At 39.5% G+C, this 19,300-nt stretch overlaps 1 protein-coding gene and 1 long non-coding RNA gene across 5 annotated transcripts in view; one reads left to right on the top strand and one right to left on the bottom strand.

Moving 5' to 3' along the window:
• The window catches only part of USP15 (ubiquitin specific peptidase 15), a 54,712-nt gene that overhangs the window by 5,341 nt on the left and 30,071 nt on the right, over positions 1–19,300 (top strand). For all 4 annotated transcript variants that reach the window (XM_081211495.1, XM_081211497.1, XM_081211496.1 and 1 more), the window contains exons 2-6: positions 5,371–5,498; positions 6,039–6,169; positions 11,861–11,987; positions 12,511–12,656; positions 17,974–18,035. In XM_081211495.1, the coding sequence (XP_081067621.1) occupies positions 5,371–5,498; positions 6,039–6,169; positions 11,861–11,987; positions 12,511–12,656; positions 17,974–18,035 (594 nt within the window). The remainder of the gene's footprint in view (positions 1–5,370; positions 5,499–6,038; positions 6,170–11,860; positions 11,988–12,510; positions 12,657–17,973; positions 18,036–19,300) is intronic.
• LOC308596660 overlaps positions 1–19,300 on the bottom strand; it is a 292,291-nt gene that overhangs the window by 270,599 nt on the left and 2,392 nt on the right. The window contains exon 2 of the long non-coding RNA XR_014012616.1: positions 8,726–8,794. This is a non-coding gene — a long non-coding RNA (uncharacterized lncRNA). The remainder of the gene's footprint in view (positions 1–8,725; positions 8,795–19,300) is intronic.

Raw genomic sequence — 19,300 nt, 5'->3', positions numbered from 1 at the left:
GCCTCCCGAAGGCTGGCGCGGGGAGAAGGGCTTTCCGCCCCACCGCCAGCCTTCGGAGGAGCCTTCCGAAGGCTGGCGCGGGGAGAAGGGCTTTCCGCCCCACCGCCAGCCTTCGGAGGATGTCCGAGGACAGTGGGGAAGAAGCGCTGCGCTTCCCCGCTGTCCCGGAGATTTCCCTATGGGCTTTCGTCTTGCGAAGCAAGCCCATAGGGAAATTCGTTTTGCGAAGCGCCTCCAAAACGGAAAACCCTTTCGTCTAGCGGGTTTTCCGTCTTGCGAGGCGTTCGTCTTGCGGGGTACCACTGTATAAGGTACCTTCCTATGTACTAAAGATATTTTCTCAAATATTTTTGAAAACTCTAAACCTGCCACATTACATCAGATAGATAGATAGATAGATAGATAGATAGATAGATAGATAGATAGGAAGGAAGGAGACTGCAATGAGCTTCATAACAATGGACCTGGTTAACAGTAACATGCTTCGGTTAATTTAAGAATCCTCCAATACCTTTATGTTGCTTCCATCATCATGGCAGGGTTATATTTACAAGGAGCTTAATTGTAGTGATGGGACTTGTTCACCCAATATACCATAACTGTAATGTTTGGGAAATGCCCATTGACAGGAGCATGAGCTCCATTCATGTATTAGCTTGCTGCGATTCATTGTATATGCATGCATGTTTGTGTATATGGAGGGTTTGAGAGTGAGTGTGCCATGCTTAGTATGGCTAAGGAAGAGTAAAGGAGAAAGACAAACTGGATCTGATTCTACTGGCTGTTCCTGCTCCTTGTTTGTGTTGTGGTGTCTTGGATTACAAACCTAGTTAGAATGTGGAGAGTGTCCTGCTCCCCACTGCTGCCCTGGCTGCTACGGGTGTGGGGGGGAGCCAAGGTGCAGTAGGCCCAGTTATCTAGACTGAGCTCCAGCCTTCCAGTTATGAGCTGCGGCAGTGAATATGTAATGAAAGTCCCGCCTGCCTTTTGAAACATTAGCATTTAAGTTCAGGAATGTGGAGGGAGAGAGATAGTTTTTTGAACTTGTAAGTACCCTCCCACTAGTTGGACACTAGTTTAAAAAAGGTAAAGGACCCCTGACAGTTAAGTCCAGTCGCGAACGACTCTGGGGTTGCGGTGCTCATCTCGCTTTACTGGCCAAGGGAGCAGACACACAGCATGACTAAGTCGCTTCTGGCAAAACCAGAGCAGCGCACGGAAACGCTGTTTACCTTCCCACCGGAGTGGTACCTTTTTATCTACTTGCACTTTGACATGCTTTCAAACTGCTAGTTTGGCAGGAGCTGGGACCAAGCAACAGGAGTTCATCCCATCACGGGAATTGGAAATGCCAACCTTCCGATCAGCAAGCCCTAGGCTCAGTGGTTTAGACCACAGCGCCACCTGCGTCCCTGGACACTAGTTTAGTGTGTAATAATTATGTTTGCTTCTGATCCAGATGTGTTTACTACTAGCCAATCACACCTCTAGGCACAGTCTTCAAGGCTGTGCATAAGTAGACTCCTACATCATGTTTGATGTTCACACAGTGTTTCCTAGAATAGCAGAAGATTGTGGCAGTCGCTTTTCTCTGTCTAGAAACATTTTTTTATGTGGATGGGACTATGCACCAAACATCAAGTGCAGAAGACAAGAAAACCAGAAGAATTTTTGCAAAAATTACTTAGATATGATTTATAATGGGAAGAAGATAAAAATCCATTCATTTCGTATTTTTAGTTCAAACCGCATGCTACAGATATTAACACATAGAGTATTTATGCAGGATACAATCTTCATATCTATTGCTGTGTGTCATAGCAGCTGGGCTATAGCTCTGTGGCATTCATGGTCCATAGCTCAGTCCCTGGCAACTTCAGCCGAAGAATCCTAATAGGGCTGGACAACAGCTGCCAGTCATTGTACAGAATACTGAGCCAGGGTGGACCATTGATTTCTTGTGGTATAGTCCTTAAGTGGTTCATTCTTGGAGCCCATTTCCCAAAGCACAAAATTAATCCCTAATTTTTAAAACAAAGGACAAAAGGTAGATTCACTTCAGGGGTGGTTTTTTGTGTGTGCGAGTGATAACACTGGTCAACGTGTAAAGAATCCTCAGCCAAATATGCATTCAGAAATTAATTCCAGTAGTTCAGGGATGTAGTTAGCTGTTACCAAGATTTTTACCCTGCCATTTCACATGATAAAGAACCCAGGTGATTGAGTGTGACTTTCATGTGTTTGGTTTTATTTTTCCTGTTAGCTAGTTGAAAGGCATTTAATAGCTTCTTAAAACTTACTTACCTCTTACTGGATTTTCTTTTATTTAATTTACCCAAGATGCTCGCTGTAATTGCATTTTCAGTGTCATAAGTAGGTCTTTCCTCTGCATGTTTTTTTAAGGTTCTCCCGAAATTTGAACAGTGTATAAAAACAAGGGGATCTATACTTAACAGAACACCATTAGAACGTATTGTTGCTTGATTAGAAAGAAGCATGCAGAAGTTTAATCCTGGACATTTGCATTTAAATAGTCAGGCCACAGGTGATAGGGGAAACCCATGCCAGTGACCTTGCAAAGCCATTGCCAGTCAGAATTGATGGTATTGGGCATTAGATGGACTACTGGTCTGACTCCACCTAAGGCAGCTTAATGGTTATTATCTACCCCATGACCATGAGATGGGGTATGCTGTAAATGTAAACATATTGGCAGAGAGAATATGCTGGTCAGTTTCTCTGCTTTTTTGTATACGAACCCAGCTGTAATAGTTAAAAATTTCAAACAGTTGCCGCTTCTGTCTTCACTGAAAGGCTTATGAAAGCCATAGAGAATGCACATTCACAACGGCAAAAAGTACAGAAGTGATTTCAGTATCCTTACAATGAATTTGAGGTATAGTCAACTGATATTAAAGTAATGTGTACTTTCTGAATCATGTTCAAGCACAGATGTGAAGTAGAGAAACAAATGGTCTATGCTTTCTTTTTCCTTATCACACAAATTTGGTTGTTGATTGTTGCTATCAATATGTACTGGAACACACAGCAGTTAAAATCCACTCCTGTGCTAGAATAATATCCCAGCAATTACAGACAAGTTTGATGAACAGCTCCCCCCCCCCCTTTCATAAAGCAGTTTTTCCCAAGGACATTAATATACATTTGAGAAGGATGCTTCAACAAAGGAATAAGCACTACTTAATGCCACTTTTTGATCAGGCTGGTTTAATTATTTTTAAAAATAAGCATCTAAAATGTAAACGATGAGTTTCACAGAGCAAAATGAACTGAACCGTGTTGTGTTTCAAAACAGTCTGACGTGAAGGAATATAGTCAATAGGTTTTTATAACGGGTTAAATTGTTTAGTTAGCAGCTTGAAGTCTAGGATGAAAATGTTTCTTTGACTATTTCAACCAAAGCTTTGGCTGTATCTGAATCATTTATGCTCACATGTTTGTGATCTGATGAGATTAAGTATTTGTTACACTTCACGAGAATGGGTAGACTCTCTCTTCCATCCGTAGGAATGTTGAGTATAGAATGTATTCTATAAAGGCTGGCACTCTTTATAAAATACAATTTACAGTGCAATCCTATGCATATTTGCATGCAGTCTACAGTCCTTTTCTTACTACAATTTTCTGGTCTTCACTTTGATTGCATAGTTCTGTTCTCTTGGGAATTATTGATCTGATGGTTGTCCACAGTGGGTGCTCATGAACTACAATTAAAAATATGATGTTGATTACTTCGAGGAGGTATTATGCCAGGCTTCCTCAACCTCAGCCCTCCAGATGTTTTTTTGGCCTACAACTCCCATGATCCCTAGCTAGCAGGACCAGTGGTCAGGGATGATGGGAATTGTAGTCTCAAAAACATCTGAAGGGCCGAGGTTAAGGAAGCCTGTATTATGCAATATTGTTCACCTGTGCTTTCTGATATGATGTAGAGGGTGTTTAAAACAAGATTGTTAAGCAGGCATCTGTTATTAACACTGTTAAGAACAAGCCCCAGTTATCTGCTATAGACAGGCATATTTTAAAAGTTAGGGATGAAAGTAGAAAATCATTTCTTCTGGTTTGATTTCATGTTTATTTTAATATTCTGGCATTTACTGATAATAAATTTAATTATGGTAAGGAACATGAATGTGAATATCTCTTTCTGAAGATTTTTTTTAAAAATAAGACTCATCAGATTACTTGTTGGAAAGAAACTCAATTAATAGTCTCTTAAGATGTATGTCTCAGTAAATTTGTGTAAATGCAGTTTCTGAATGGTTGGTTGCATTATTTCTTGTAATAAAACATATTTACAGTGGTGCCTCGCAAGACGAAATTAATTCGTTCCGCAAGTCTCTTCGTCTTGCGAGTTTTTCGTCTTGCGATGCACGGTTTCCCATAGGAATGCATTGAAAATCAATTAATGCGTTCCTAGGGAAACCGCCTTCAGACCAGGTCCGGGGACAGTCTGTCCCCGGACCTCTTCTGAAGGCTGGGGGGGGGGAACAAGGGCTTTTCTTCCCACCCCCAGCATTTTAAAAAACCCCGGGACAGCGGAGGACTTCTCCCCTGTCCGGGCGATCTTAAAATGCTGGCGGGCGGCATTTTAAAATCGCCCCGGGACAGCGGAGGACTTCTCCACTGTCCGGGGCGATTTAAAAGCCCCTGGGAAGGCAGGCAGCGGGGACAAAGACTTTTGCCCCCCGCCAGCCTTCAGAAGAGGTCCTGGACCTCTTCTGAAGGCGGGCGGGGGGCAAAAGTCTTTGCTCCCCCCGCCTGCCTTCAAAAGCCCTCCGGGACAGGCAGGCAGGGGGGAGCAAAGACTTTCGCCCCCCGCCCGCCTTCAGAAGGTGTTCCCTCCCCGCCGCCCGGCTTCGGAACAATGCTCCGAAGCCAGGCGGCGGGGGCAGGTGTTCCCTCCCCGCCGCCCGGCTTCGGAGCAGCGTTCCGAAGCCCGGCGGCGGCGGGAGGAGGCGTTCCCGCCCCACCGCCCAGCTTCGGAGGAGGTCCGAGGACAGTGAGGAAGACGCGCTGCGCTTCCCCGCTGTCCCGGATATTTCCCTATGGGCTGTCGTCTTGCGAAGCAAGCCCATAGGGAAATTCGTCTTGCGAAGCGCCTCCAAAACGGAAAACCCTTTCGTCTAGCGGGTTTTCCGTCTTGCGAGGCGTTCGTCTTGCGAGGTACCACTGTAGTCAAAGCAGTCTTAATCTTTATGCTGGAAGCAGCTCTGCAGGTGTGTTGTGTCTGTATTTTGGAAAATTCTCCAAAGTACTACTCAAAATATAAATACAATAAAAAGCCAGTCAATTGCATCATTGGTTAAGACTTTGATCTTTCATATGTATATTTTCCTCCTTTTTAAGGTATTTAGTGGATAGCCGCTGGTTCAAACAGTGGAAAAAGTATGTTGGATTTGACAGCTGGGACAAATATCAGATGGGAGATCAGAATGTTTATCCTGGTCCTATTGACAATTCTGGACTTCTCAAAGGTAATTACTGTTGAGTATTAAAAAAGAAAGCAGGAACCTGATGTATCTATGAATTATAAATATTGCATATTACTGCAGTTATCTCACCCTGTCATTCTTAGGTTCCAGAATATCTGGGAATTTCTTCTTACAAATTAACATTTTCAAATACAGTAGTTCAGATTGGATGATATCCAGCAATGTCTGTCCGCTAGTGGAATCAATATTATTTGTGACACAGATTTCCCCTTCTCCCCACAACCCCTCATGTGCTCCCCAAATCTGCTAGGGAAGAGCATGGAAGAGTAGAGGAGGAGAAACTATATTGCCTGAGGGGATTTCTCTTGTTTGATATTGGCAATCACCCTTTATTCCATCAGGGAATATGTTGTTAGTTTATAAATACATTTCAGTTGTCTCAAACTTGATCACGTGATCTTCAATTCCTTTGTATTAGTGTGTTAAATACTTTCGTTACCCAAGAAAATAAGAACAATTTAGAAACAGCAACTGTGACATCTAAATATTGTCATCCCTAAATATGTAAACATTTCCTCATAGATGGGGACTGTCAGTCTCTCAAGGAACATCTCATTGATGAGCTGGACTACATTCTTTTACCAACTGAAGGCTGGAACAAGCTGGTTAGCTGGTATACTCTTATGGATGGCCAGGAACCAATTGCACGCAAGGTACTTCTTACATTGACTACTGAAATATCTATACTTGCACTTGAAATGCTCCGCTTACAGTGCTACCAGTTAAATGCGTAGGAGTAATTTGAATATGTCCATATCACGTCATGGTTTTTGCAAGTTAACTAGTAGTGAGTCCTGGCATTAATCGGTATTAATGGCTTCATTTCTTACTCAGTGTTAATGATACATTCATTTTTTTTTAAGCATGAGAACAAAACATTGATGAGACAACTCTTATCATCTTATTTATTATTTCACCAACCTAGTACAGCCCTATTACTTCCGGCCTGGTTAATGATAAAAAAATTCTGTTAACTTCTCCTGACAGTTCTGTGAGTAGGGCAGAAATTTGTCCTTGCTTTGGCATAGCAAGGCAAGTTCTAACCCGAACCATGTAGATAAGCATTAAATTAGGTAAATATTATTTCAGTTTTATAGTGATAACTGTTTCAACTGCAGCACTGTTAACTGCATGAATTGCTTAATTTTGCATTCTGCTTAAGTTTGTTCTAATCATATACCTTGACTTTGTACTTTGATTTTGGACACACAACTGTATGAAGCATTTTGTGCTAATAGCAGAAATACATTGTGTACTGAAATATTTACAGGTGATGCATTTTTAAAAATGAGAATTATTAGACTCTGCTGGAACTTGGACATACCATTCACTTTCCTGTATCGTTCCACTTTCTTCCTTGTCATGTGCACTCTCTTATGATACATTCAGTAGAAGACTCCCTTTCTAGGCAGTGTTCCTTGCAACAGCTCTCCTATATCTGTTTGTGTCTGTATCAGTTTACAGAATAATACTCACCTTTTTCTACACAGAATGCCCATTGCCCATTGCTTATGTAATATGTACTTTGGAAAAAAGGAGAGTAGGTAATATGCTATTATTAGTTATTCATCAGTTTCATGTATGAATCACTTCCTTTGAGGTTATCAAAGCAATTTGCAGTACAATTAAAAGCAGTGAAAACAATTGCTGATATAAGAAAATATAAAAAACATCAAAAGTGCATGTAAAACAACAGTTGCCTAAATGAAATCAATTTCACATCCAGTACAGTTACAAGATAGGATAATGCTCTCCATTTGGAAGAGTACTGAAAGAGGAAAGTCTTTAAAAAAACAAAAAACCTGAAAGAATAGAGATGGCACTTGTCATCTATATACAGTCAAACATCAGTTGTCGAACGTAATCCGTTCCGAAAGACCGATCAACTTCTGAAACGTTTGACAACCAAGGCATGGCTTCCAGTTGACTGACAGCTGGGTTTTTGCACAGTGGAAGCCATGTTGGACATTCGGATTCCGAAAAATGTTTAAAAACCGGAGCACTTACTTCCAGGTTTTCAGCGTTTGAGAGCCGAAACTTTCGAAAATGGAGCCATTCGAGAACCGAGGTTTGACACGGGTCAGCAAACTTTTTCAGCGGAGTGCCGGTCTATTGTCCCTCAGACCTTGTGGGGGGCCGGACTATATTTTGGGAGGGGGGAAATGAATTCCTATGCCCAACAAATAACCCAGAGATGCATTTTAAATAAAAGCACACATTCTACTTATGCAAAAACACGCTGATTCCCGGACCGTCCGCAGGCCGGATTGAGAAGGTGATTGGGCCGCACCCGGACTTTAGTTTGCCTACCCATTGAAGTGTGAGGCATGGGGAACTTGGCATTGACATCATGGCAGGACCAGCCAATATATTCCGTCACACAGTTCTGAGCTCCTCTTTCCTTCTCAATAAGTGTCAAGTGACCTGCTGCTTTGAGATGCTGCAAGAGCAACACTCATGCCCCACCCATGCCGCCTCACCAACCACTACTGTACTTAAAGCCAGTGTTTTATTTTTGTAGTCAACTATTGAGGCTCAGCATTAATCCTGTGAAATAGTCTGGTTAATCCAGGTATCACATTCCTAGACCTCTTCGGTTTTCTATGGAGGATATAGGCAGTGCTTCCGCCCCCCGCCCCCGAAAAATAGGTGCCGGTACTCACCATGAAGTTGTTACAGTAAACGCCACACAACAGAAAGAGGTGCTGGTATTGCAAACCCTTGAGTACCCCCTGAAAAAAAGCAATGGGTATAGGTTCCGTTCAGGTATCATGTTAAATCATAGTTTGAGTTTCCAGACAGCAGTTCAGGGTGGCTTGTCTGTTTGTTTCCTGTCCTCTTAGCAATCAGCTTCACACATTTCTCCGTAGTTCAGTAGCACTGCAAGGAGGGTAATGGCTGTAACTATGGCTTGTCCATTTTGATTCCATGTCCAATTATAGCACAAACCACAGTGTGCAAAACCACTTTAACCATTTTCTGATTTGCTGGCTAACAACTGAAACTGGTATTTATCATAGGTAACACATGTACTCCAGTTTCAGTAGTGGATAAAGATACAATAGCTTCATTGATTTATATTTTGGGAGGAGTTGAAGAAATGAAAATTGTTGCCATTTGCCTTTGTCTGCAGATCTTCCTAGCTTACAAAGCTGATAGGCAGGGCATTGTTATTATTATTATTAATTGTATTTTACAGAAAGACTTACTTGCATGTTACTGTCTGAGAAAGTTAACTTTCTTTGTCCAGTTAAGATCTTTTGTAGTGTTCGCTCCTCCTGTGAAGAAACCATATATTGTATCCATTTACTGGGTATTTGGGATTTATTGTGGGCTAAAATTTGAAAATGTGTGGCTTCGCTGTGGCTGAAATAACAACCTAAAATATTATATCTACATTTTTGTTTTCAAGAAAGATTATCTGTGTTGATGTCTAAGCCTTCTGTTTTAACATCCCGTTTTAAGGTTACTGGAAAACCTGTGTATTGCAGTTTTCATTACTCCAATATCTTAATAAGTAGTGAAAGGAAGAGGACCCCAACTTCATATTCATATTTCTAAGCCCCATAGATATCAGGTTGTTCTGGTAGAGTATAGATGGATAGTTTTGTTGAGATAAAACATTGTTCCAAAGGAACCTTGGTGGCTGTGTAGTTGAGCCAAAAATCTGCTTACTTTTCATTTAAAATTGCTAAACTGCTTGCTTACAAAGGTGTCGAACTATTCTACCATAAGGTTCCATAAGGTACCATTCTACCATAAGGGACCAAATCAGAAAAATGCCAAGTAATATAAATTGGCTTATCCATAAGCAAAACCTCAACCTGATCTGGGGTTTTTTTTGTAAGTTGCTTAGCTGCTGTCAGGAAACTGACATCAGAGCGAAAGGAGAAGGAGAGGCTCCCCGATTCTGCAGGAGAAGGTACCAGCACCAGGGGGAGACGCAGCTTGGTAGAGGGGGAAGGAAATCAGCGTAACACCAAGGATCCAGGAGGGCAAATGGGAGAAGAGGGGGAAGAGCTCCGGGATTCTTCCCTGGACATCAGTGAAGAGAGCACTGGTCCTCCACTACCCACGCCCTCCCTGCGCAGAAGACTCCTACGCAGTGAGAGGCGGAGACGACTGGGGGTCAAACAGCTTTTATGCTGGAAAAGGTTTAAGAAACGCCCACAGACAGATTCTGCTAGCGACTGAGGCAGCCACGCTGAGATGGGCTGTGCAGTCAGGACGGTTTAACCCAGGCAGTTAAGCTCCCTAACGGGGACAGTTTACGCACGAGTAACTCCAATCCAGTACAGCTGCATAGAGAGGTTTTGGTTGCAATGAAAACTAGAAATTAAGAGCATATGCTGGCCTGAATTGTTGGTACAATTTACAATATTGCTATTTTAACACACTCCATCATCAATCATCAGTTTAGGAATAGCATAGCAAAGGTAGATCCGGCTTGTATATAAAATGCCACCGACATCTGTTTACCTGATACCCTTCCTGGATGCTCCATCTCATTGCATGCCATCACAACCTCCCTCTCTTTGCTGCTATGCACATCTTTCTTTCCACTTCCAGAAGCAGGGAGAGATCCGTGACAACCAGCAGCCATTAGCCTGTGTTTCCACGGTGTTGCATTTGCAGTAGTAGTTCGCTTTTATATGCAGCCCTTTATTATCTAAGCTGCATTCAGCTTAGATACAGACTTGCAGCCCAAACTATGCATGTTAACTCGGAAGTAGGCTCAGTGGGACTTCCCACTGGAATGTTAAGCATACATGGTATTGCAGCCGTAATCTGCAAGGATGGACCTTGTGTATCCTTCTTCATGTGCACAGAGCTGTTTTGATTCAGTTTCAATTTCAGTTTTAAAACAGTCGTGGAAGCAATCCTGCATGCAGCTTCTGAAATGCAACTCTGCGTAACACAGGGCTGCATTCTAGAGGTGTTTTGCTCTTTCTTCCAGACTTAGAACTAATAATTCTGCATTTAGAAGGAAGGACAAAGAGGCCCTGCTACATAACCCCTGGAACTCAACTAAGTTTTGAACTGGGAGCAGAGCATGGGACTTTCTTTGTCTTACATATAATGTGAAGCTACAAGTTGAACAGAGGTACCAAACTTGAGCAGAGGTACCTTTCTGCTTGAGGACGTTGCCTCTGCTCATTTTCCTTGGAAGTCCTTAGCCCACCCTGACCACAGCCCACCCCATACAGCAGGGTCTCCTGACCTTAAGTGGAACATTTTTAAGGGGCTAAGGGTACTGCCTTATGGAGGAAATCAGCTTCTACCAGCCCCAATAAACGTGCTTAACTCTGCATACAACATAAAACAATTTTTGTAAGCTGCTCTGAGAACTTGTTGAATATGTTAAATCTTTAAAATTAAAAAATCAAAAATTTGAAATGTACTTTTAAAAAATGATAGCCCAAATTCTTAGCATGCTGAAATTTGATGCAAACATCGTTTTACAGCCTTTCGGTGCTTCTGTGAAATAGTGGCATTCACATATCCCTGATTGTAACCTTAGCAACAAGAATAGCTGTGTTTTATAGTAACACAAGGTGGTATCACTCTTCTGTTGCACTTAAAGCTGAGCTGCAGCAGTACATACAAATAATTTGGCATAAGCAAGTTCTGTAGATTCAGTTTCCCCTAAATATCCAAATCAAGCTACAAAATACCTGGAAAATGTTTATTAATATACTAATACTTCCCTTTAGTGAGTGTTCATTAACTCTGTTGCTATAGCATATTACTTCTAGCAGTTATTTGGTACCTCCTTCTCCACCATATTTGTCTGATGTATCACATATCAGGCTGATGGCTATTTTCAGGACAGTCTACATGGCTGACTTATGCAGTTACAGCATAGAAGATCAGATGGAAGTATATACGAGGTGATTGTGAATATTCTGCTTACTTCAATTTGCAAGTTTTGTCATTCGTTAATAATATATGGCAAGGAACAAATTAGAAAATCATTTTCCTAGATAAAAGTGAAAATTACCATATCACTTACTTAGAAAATCAGTTAACCAATGTCGTAACTCTTGCTGGTGTTATATATATTTTATTCATTGTACCGTATTTTTTTGGGAATATTGGTAATGTTATATAGAATTAGTAGGGGCTATCTTGTTAATTATAAACATGTTTTTAAACGTAAAACAGAAAAGATTATGATGTAGCTTCCATGCTTTTTAAAAATCATAAAAATCCTCAAAGTGTTATAAAACATCAAACTCTAAAATAAGAACCGATTATTTGGAAGTGTTCAGAATTTTGTTTTATGCATTTAGGGATTCATATATTCTATTCAAATAACCATTCTTGATCTGTTTGTATTCCAGGTAGTTGAACAGGGTATGTTTGTCAAGCACTGCAAAGTAGAAGTATATTTGACCGAATTAAAATTGTGTGAAAACGGAAATATGAACAATGTAGTAACAAGAAGATTTAGTAAAGCTGACACAATCGGTATGCCCATACCTGTTTATAACATGAATTACTGCTTTTAAAACCTTATTTAAAATGTGTCTTTGGATCTTGTGAGGTTTTGTAGAACATGTTTTATGACACATTCACAGTATTAATAATCGTATTTGTGTGTAAAAAAAAAGCTCCAGTACAAAGTTCTCCCTAATGTTATAATTTGAATAGAATAAGTGTAAATGTATATAATAAAGATTTTTACCTGACCATAGTCTGAGAAAACTGGCAAAGTTCAGATTCCTCAGCGTAAATGAATGTCAGGCCAAAGAAGCTTACTAATCTTTTTAAAATGCATGTGGTCAGTTCTTTTAAGACATTGAGTAGGATGAGTGGCTAAACCCAATTTATATCCTTAATTCATACAGCTGCATGTATCTGTATAATCTTGCCATTTGTTTTTTGTATGTGGTGTGTTGTAACATGGATATTTACAACTTGTGCAACCAAGTAATTATGATACCATGGGTTCTAAAAAAACTCCACCCCCCCCCCATTTCTGTCAATATAGACACAATTGAAAAGGAGATAAGGAAAATCTTCAATATTCCAGATGAAAAAGAGACCAGGTTGTGGAACAAATACATGAGTAACACATTTGAACCTTTGAATAAACCAGACAGTACCATACAGGATGCTGGCTTGTACCAGGGGCAGGTAGGCTATATGTAGAAACCTGAAATTCTGGAGATTTTCTACTCTTCTGGCATACATTCATGGTAAAATTGCTTATTGAGGACATCTTATTCTTAATGTTTGGTTAAAGTTTATTTCAGCTTTACACTTAATTAACCATGTCCGCTGAGGCTGGGGAAATGGTTATCGGCCTATATGAAGATTTGTGACTTGTGATTCTTGAACAGTGTCTTTCCATACTAGATGGCAAAACCACTCTTAAATGTCATTTCAAAATCAGTTTTTTATATGAACAATAGTAAAAACCCAATTCCACTGCACATAAACGCCACCTTTAAATCCACATTTGCTTGACTGGGACACCAAGTGTGTTCCATCGTCCAGTCGTTTGAAGGCAGGAAAAAGTAATCACTCCATGAGCATCTTTGAGTTGTCCCGTCCTTGGAGCGGAGGTTTGTTTTTCCTGCCTTACTTGAAAGAGACCTAATTTTGCTGGTTCTCTGTGTATGCTTTGAGGGGATCTGGGTGCAGTGAGTGGATACATGCCTAATTCTGTGTTACAGAGTTTGGGTAAAGTTATCCTTTTTTCCATTTTAGCCTATTATTTTGAAGCTACCTCTTTGCCTGGGATTTCCCCCACCTATGTTTGTGTCAGTCTCTCTCTGAGACCTTGTCTTCCCCTCAGTGTCTGCATGTGTTGGATTCCCCTGCTAATAGAACCACAGCTAATTGCCCCTTGCTATTGAATTAGTTCTTCCTTTATTCCTCCCCTATTGATCTATAACATACCAATTAATTATAAAATAATTAAATTGTAAATTATCAACTTCTAAATTCTTTCCCTTTGAAATCGATTCGTCTGACCCTACACACTTTTTCCTGAGCCTACGCTTGCTGCCTGTTTAAAAACCTCCAGAGTTGCTGCTTGTTGCCTGTTTTAAGATCAGGTCTCAGTTTACTGGACTAATTAAGTAGCAGTGTGTCAGAAGGATAAGAGAAAATTGCAGCTGAGGCCAGGAGGGTGCGCAGAGTATCTAAAGTGTGGGGCATGGCAAGCCTGAAGGAGGACAGATATGGTGTGAAAACAGGCACCCACATTTTTTTTTTATTCTGTAGGAACTGCAGCAGCACAGCACAACCTGATTGGCCCTGCTGCACTGGACATGAGATAATAATAATAATAATAATAATAATAATAATAATAATAATAATAATAATAATACCCTGCCCATCTGGCTGGGTTTCCCCAGTCACTCTGAGCAGCTTACAGCACATAAAAAATAATAAAACATAGACATTAAAATTTTTCCTATACAGGGTTGCCATCAGATGTATTCTAAAAGTCAGGTAGTTGTTTATTTCCTTGACATCTGAAGGGTGGGCTCCACTACCGAGAAGGCCCTTCGCCTGGTTCCCCGTAACCTCACTTCTCGCAGTGAGGGAACCGCCAGAAGGCTCTCAGAGCTAGACCTCAGTGTCCGGGCTGAACGATGGGGTTAGAGACACTTCTTCCTTCAGATACACTGGGCCAAGGCCGTTTAGGGCTTTAAAGTTCAGCACCAACACTTTGAATTGTGCTCAGAAACGTACCGGGAGCCAATGTGCAACTTTCAGGACCGGTGTTACATGGTCTTGGCGGCCACTCCCAATCACCAGTCTAGTTGCCGCATTCTGTATTAGTTGTAGTCACCAAGATCCCTGCAAAACCCAAAGGGGCCACATTGGCAGTGGTGGCAGCAGGCAGCCACATTCCAAGTGGTGGCATATGCCCTGTGGCAGCAATGGCAGGCAGAATAGAGACCATCTATGGTGGTGTTGGAGAAGTGCCATGCTCATTATATAGGATAGCAGCAGCGCTGTTTGGACTCTAGACAAGATGAGCAGCTGTCTGGAATGGATGAAAGGTTTGGGCCAGCCCACCAGTTCCTTCTTTCACTCCATTTTATCTTCGAGGGATTAATTTTGGGGGGTTTTCAAGGGCACTCCATGGCCTATTCTAATATTATATTGCTTAAGGGTTTGTTGCTCCTCTGGCCTGTTGGTTACACAGCAAGCCACTGCTACCAAGCCACATGTAAGCTTCTTTCATACTGCCACCTCTGATCAAGCAAGTGTTCTACATCAGTCTCGGCATAGAGATTCAATGGTTTCTAGCTTGCACTTCAATACTGCTCCTACTGCTGCCACCCTGGCTAAAATGTGGTTGTGCAGCAGGAAGAAAGTGTAACATTTACTCCTCTTGTGATGAGACAGTTGAAAGAGGCTGCCAAAAATACCAATATGCTTGATACCGTTCAGTCTGTCAGGGTGAATGTCCAGCCAACCATGGTTTCTCCTAATGTGCCTTCCCCACAGCCTTCTCCAGATTCACATGCTGTGGCAAGAAGTCAAGTGGGACTCCAAAGAGGATGCTGTTAAGGTTAATAGACATTTATTAGGATCCCATATCTTTAACCAAGAAGATATTAAGAAGTTGTTTCTAACAGCTGTACTTCTATAAGTGCTATCTCCTAATAGTATTTTATGCAATGGTGATTTTAAATTCAGCTTGTGAGATTACAGCCTCAACTTCTAATATTGGGTGGCTAAAAATAGATTTAGTGTTACGTATACCGACCAGAAGTAAGATTTTATTAAACTAAAAAATATATTAATTAGTCTTGTATTCATATAAGGGCCAGAATGCCCAAAGAAAAATATATAGTCATCTACCTGTAAAATACAGTGGTACCTCGGGTTACATACGCTTCAGGTTACACACTCCACCAAGCCAGAAATAGTGCTTCAGGTTAAGAACTTTGCTTCAGGATAAGAACAGAAATCGGGCTCTGGTGGCATGGCAGCAGCAGAAGGCCCCATTATCTAAAGTGGTGCTTCAGGTTAAGAACAGTTTCAGGTTAAGTACAGACCTCTGGAACGAATTAAGTACTTAACCCGAGGTACTACTGTATTGCTTGTGTTATTTATGTCTGTTACCTTTATTCTCTTTTTGAGCAGTATATATTCTGTTTTATATTCAAGTTTTGTATGTGTGTATTTTATATTCTTAATTGTGAGGGTTTGAAACAGGAAATAGATTTTTGGCAACACTGCCATTTTCACAGTGGATATTTTCCCAGAAAAAAAGTTTTGTTTTTTAAAGATTGGTCCAGTCATTATATGAAATGACATAATTATTATTATATAATTCATATTGTTTGTTAGTTATTTTGATCCTGAGATGATATGTAGACTTTTTTCCAGCTACATGCAAATCTTTCTTTTGCCCCCTTTCAAATTTTGGTTATATTAATACCGAATCTTTCTATTTTATCTTAATTGACTTTATATCCAATTAATGGTCTATAATCTGCTATCAGCTTTTCTACTTCTGACAAAGACTGAATTAGATTTGTCATTGATGTATAGTTATGTTTTATCATTGTTTAATTTCATGCCTTTTATCTTTCACCTTCTTTTATTTTTATGTCAGTGGTTCCAAAGCTAAATCAAATAATAGTGCTGTCAGAGAACACATTTGCCTTATGCTTTTAGTTAATTTCAAAATGGATAATGACATATCACATATGCAAATTTAAGCTTATTACTTTGTTTAAGACCCAGCTTCTGTACTTGATTCCAAAATTAAACAATATAAGGGTCTCAAATAGAAAAGGCCATTCTAGCTTATCAAAGGCCTTTTCAGCATCTACATTTTTATTCTATTCTATTCTATTCTATTCTATTCTATTCTATTCTATAATAAATGTGGAAGAAATGACTCCTTCTACTCTTTGGTCCATTATGTGTGATGAAAGAATGTTGAATATTCTACAGAGCTGCCTAACAAGAGGCTCGATGATAATGCTGTATGTGAAAAGAATTTAAACTGTATAATTTTGGGTTGTAACCAGGCATAGCAAAATCACCCGTTAAATATGTTAAAGTTTAAAATTAATAAAGCTTGGCTTCCATCTGCAGTGGCCACCTGCTATGTTTAATTACCAGAAATGCTCTGCCTAGGCCTATAGATATATACAATATAATAATAATAATAATAATAATAATAATAATAATAATAATAATAATAATAATAATAATAATAATAATTTATTAATAATATCTAGTCCTGGTCTCACTGGGATTGTAGGGGTTATAGCTATAGTAGATCCACTGAAATTAATGACCCTAAGATAGTCAGGTCCATTAATTTCATTGGGTCTTCTCTGAGTATGACTAACATTGGACGCAACCCAGGATATATAAAACCTATAGGGTTTTCTCTAGGCTGCGGCATTGTATTTTGGATAACTAAGTTTGGTTGGTGGTCCCTTGAACCATGTCATCAGCATACTGTAGTAATTAATGGTTTAAAATCTTTATCTTTTAATTCTAAATTGGTCATTATAATCTATCAATAACCCTAAAAAAGACTTTGTGTAATTCTTATTGGAACGGTTTTTATATGCAGATTAAAAAGCAGAAGATAGAATACAACCTATTCTGGTACATGTCCAAATAAAATATTTCAAAACATGTATCAGTATCACTGTTAGACAGTGGTTTGCTATATATTAATGTAGTCTGAGGGTGGGGGGAATTCACACTATTTCCAAAGTTTCTCAGAAATTCTCACTCAATTCTGTTGAAGGCTGCAGATAGGACACATTTAGAAAGATCAGAGCTTTTTGTTTGATAGTATTGGTGTTTTGCATTTTTGAAACTTCATTATATCTGCTTATAATAAAGGAGTGTTGGGGGAAATGCAGCGGGGGAGTGAGTAAATATCCACTTTGAAACATAGCACTGTCAGTTTTAAGGCATGAATCCATTTGCTGTTTCTGCAAGAGTAAGGAGTGATAACCAGCTGTGCCCAGTTCCCAGAAGAAGGGACTTCTGCTTTCATAACTGGGCTTCTACTTCCTCTCTGCAGGCCCCTGCACATCCCCAAAATTTGCTCTGGAGAGTTGGCAGAGATTTGAAGCCAATTGAGAGGAAGGGAAAGTTTGTGTGAGTGAAAGTTTGCTCACACAAAATTGACTTTCATCCATAGATATGTTTCATTAGCCCATTCAGTAGTACAGACATTCAGTTTTGGGATGCATATTTGCCACCTCTTCAAGGTGTGGGCAAGGTGTGTGTTGGTGTATGTCTATATGTGTGCACAAGGAGAAGGTTTTTTGTTCTGATTTTAAATGAGCGATAATCTCAGGAAAATCTTGAGATGCATACTGTTTCCGTAATGGATGTTATATCATTTCTAAGTGGATTAATGTCCAGTTGATAGTCTTAAACTGTACTCTCATTTTCCTAAACTGTAATGAAGTTAGTTTTTCTCTTTAAATTTTATTCAATATAGGTATTAGTGATAGAACAAAAAAATGAAGATGGAACATGGCCGAGGGGTCCTTCAGCTCCAAAGTAAGTGATTAAAACAAATCAGTGCTTCCCACAACATGGCTTATTGGATTTGCTTCTATACCCTAAAATATTTTCAACATGGTTTTGGAAACAGTACATTCATGTTAGTAATATATGCCTTTCCTTGGAAGAACAAGAATTATATTCTACAGGTTTATGTGGCTGGTAACTGTTCAGATGTTATTAAAGAGCATGTATTTCTGTAGACCTGTGGCTAAGTCATTATTGCAATATTAGGAATCTGGGCTAAATATGAATAGTTTCTTTTATATGGGAAAGATGTCAAAACTACTAATCATTGCTTATGTTATTGTCCTTATGACCTTTTTTAAAATACTATGATTATTGATTGTCTTCCGTCTTCTGTCTTCTGTCTTCATTGTATTACAATAATAGGATTGAATAAGACCAATCCTGTGACTTATTGTATTTCTTGGTCACATTCTATGTCCATGGGCATACAAAGCAATGTACAGAAAAAGCCATAACATATTAAATTACGATATATAGAATATAGTTAAGGAGGAGGCTGGGGAAGGTCACTTTAGGAAGCATATTCCTAAATGGGTTATTATCAATTTTCCCCAAGGGTGCCTGGAACTGGCCACCATCACCACTTGACATTATTTATTTTTTAAAATGGTATGTTAGAAACAGGTCCATTTTGTACATCTGATAGGTCTAAATAAATATGTGGCTTTAAAAGCCCAGATTTCACTCCACAGTATGAATGGAAGGGCATTTCTTGAAGTTCAATATCTACTCGTATAATTTGAGTTTCGTTTCATTATTTACTTATTATTTAAATAGAATGTTAATGTTCTAAAATCTTTAGTCTTCTAAAATACATTGTTTACAAAAGAGAAACAATAAGCCCTTTTGCTCCAAACAGTAAATCTTAGTAGAGTACTAAAATATGCTTTTAAATATTTCATATAGAAGCTTCAAATAATTTTCATAAGGGTAAATGTAGCAAAAAGAACAAATACCCCTTAAGAGAAGTTATCAAAAACAAAATTTAGGTTAAGGTCTTTTATAAGACAGTGAGGAGAATAGAGTAAGGTAATGTAATGAAAGATTAGAATAGGGTAAAAACTTGATGGTAAGGATTTGCTGAACTAACAAATTGAACTGGAATACAAAAAAGGGAGGGATGAGGAGGTCTGGGGAAATAAGTGTATGAAGATATGTTACAAAAATTAATGTTTTTTAACTGTTTCTATTTTCTATGTTTTTTTCTTTTTTTCTTTTTTCATTTGTTTTGT

This window comes from Podarcis bocagei (genome assembly GCF_964188305.1).
Source record: "Podarcis bocagei genome assembly, chromosome: 10".
NCBI lineage: Eukaryota > Metazoa > Chordata > Lepidosauria > Squamata > Lacertidae > Podarcis > Podarcis bocagei.
The sequence above is the reverse complement of the archived record's forward strand: the minus strand, read 5'-3'. Positions and strand labels throughout refer to the sequence as shown.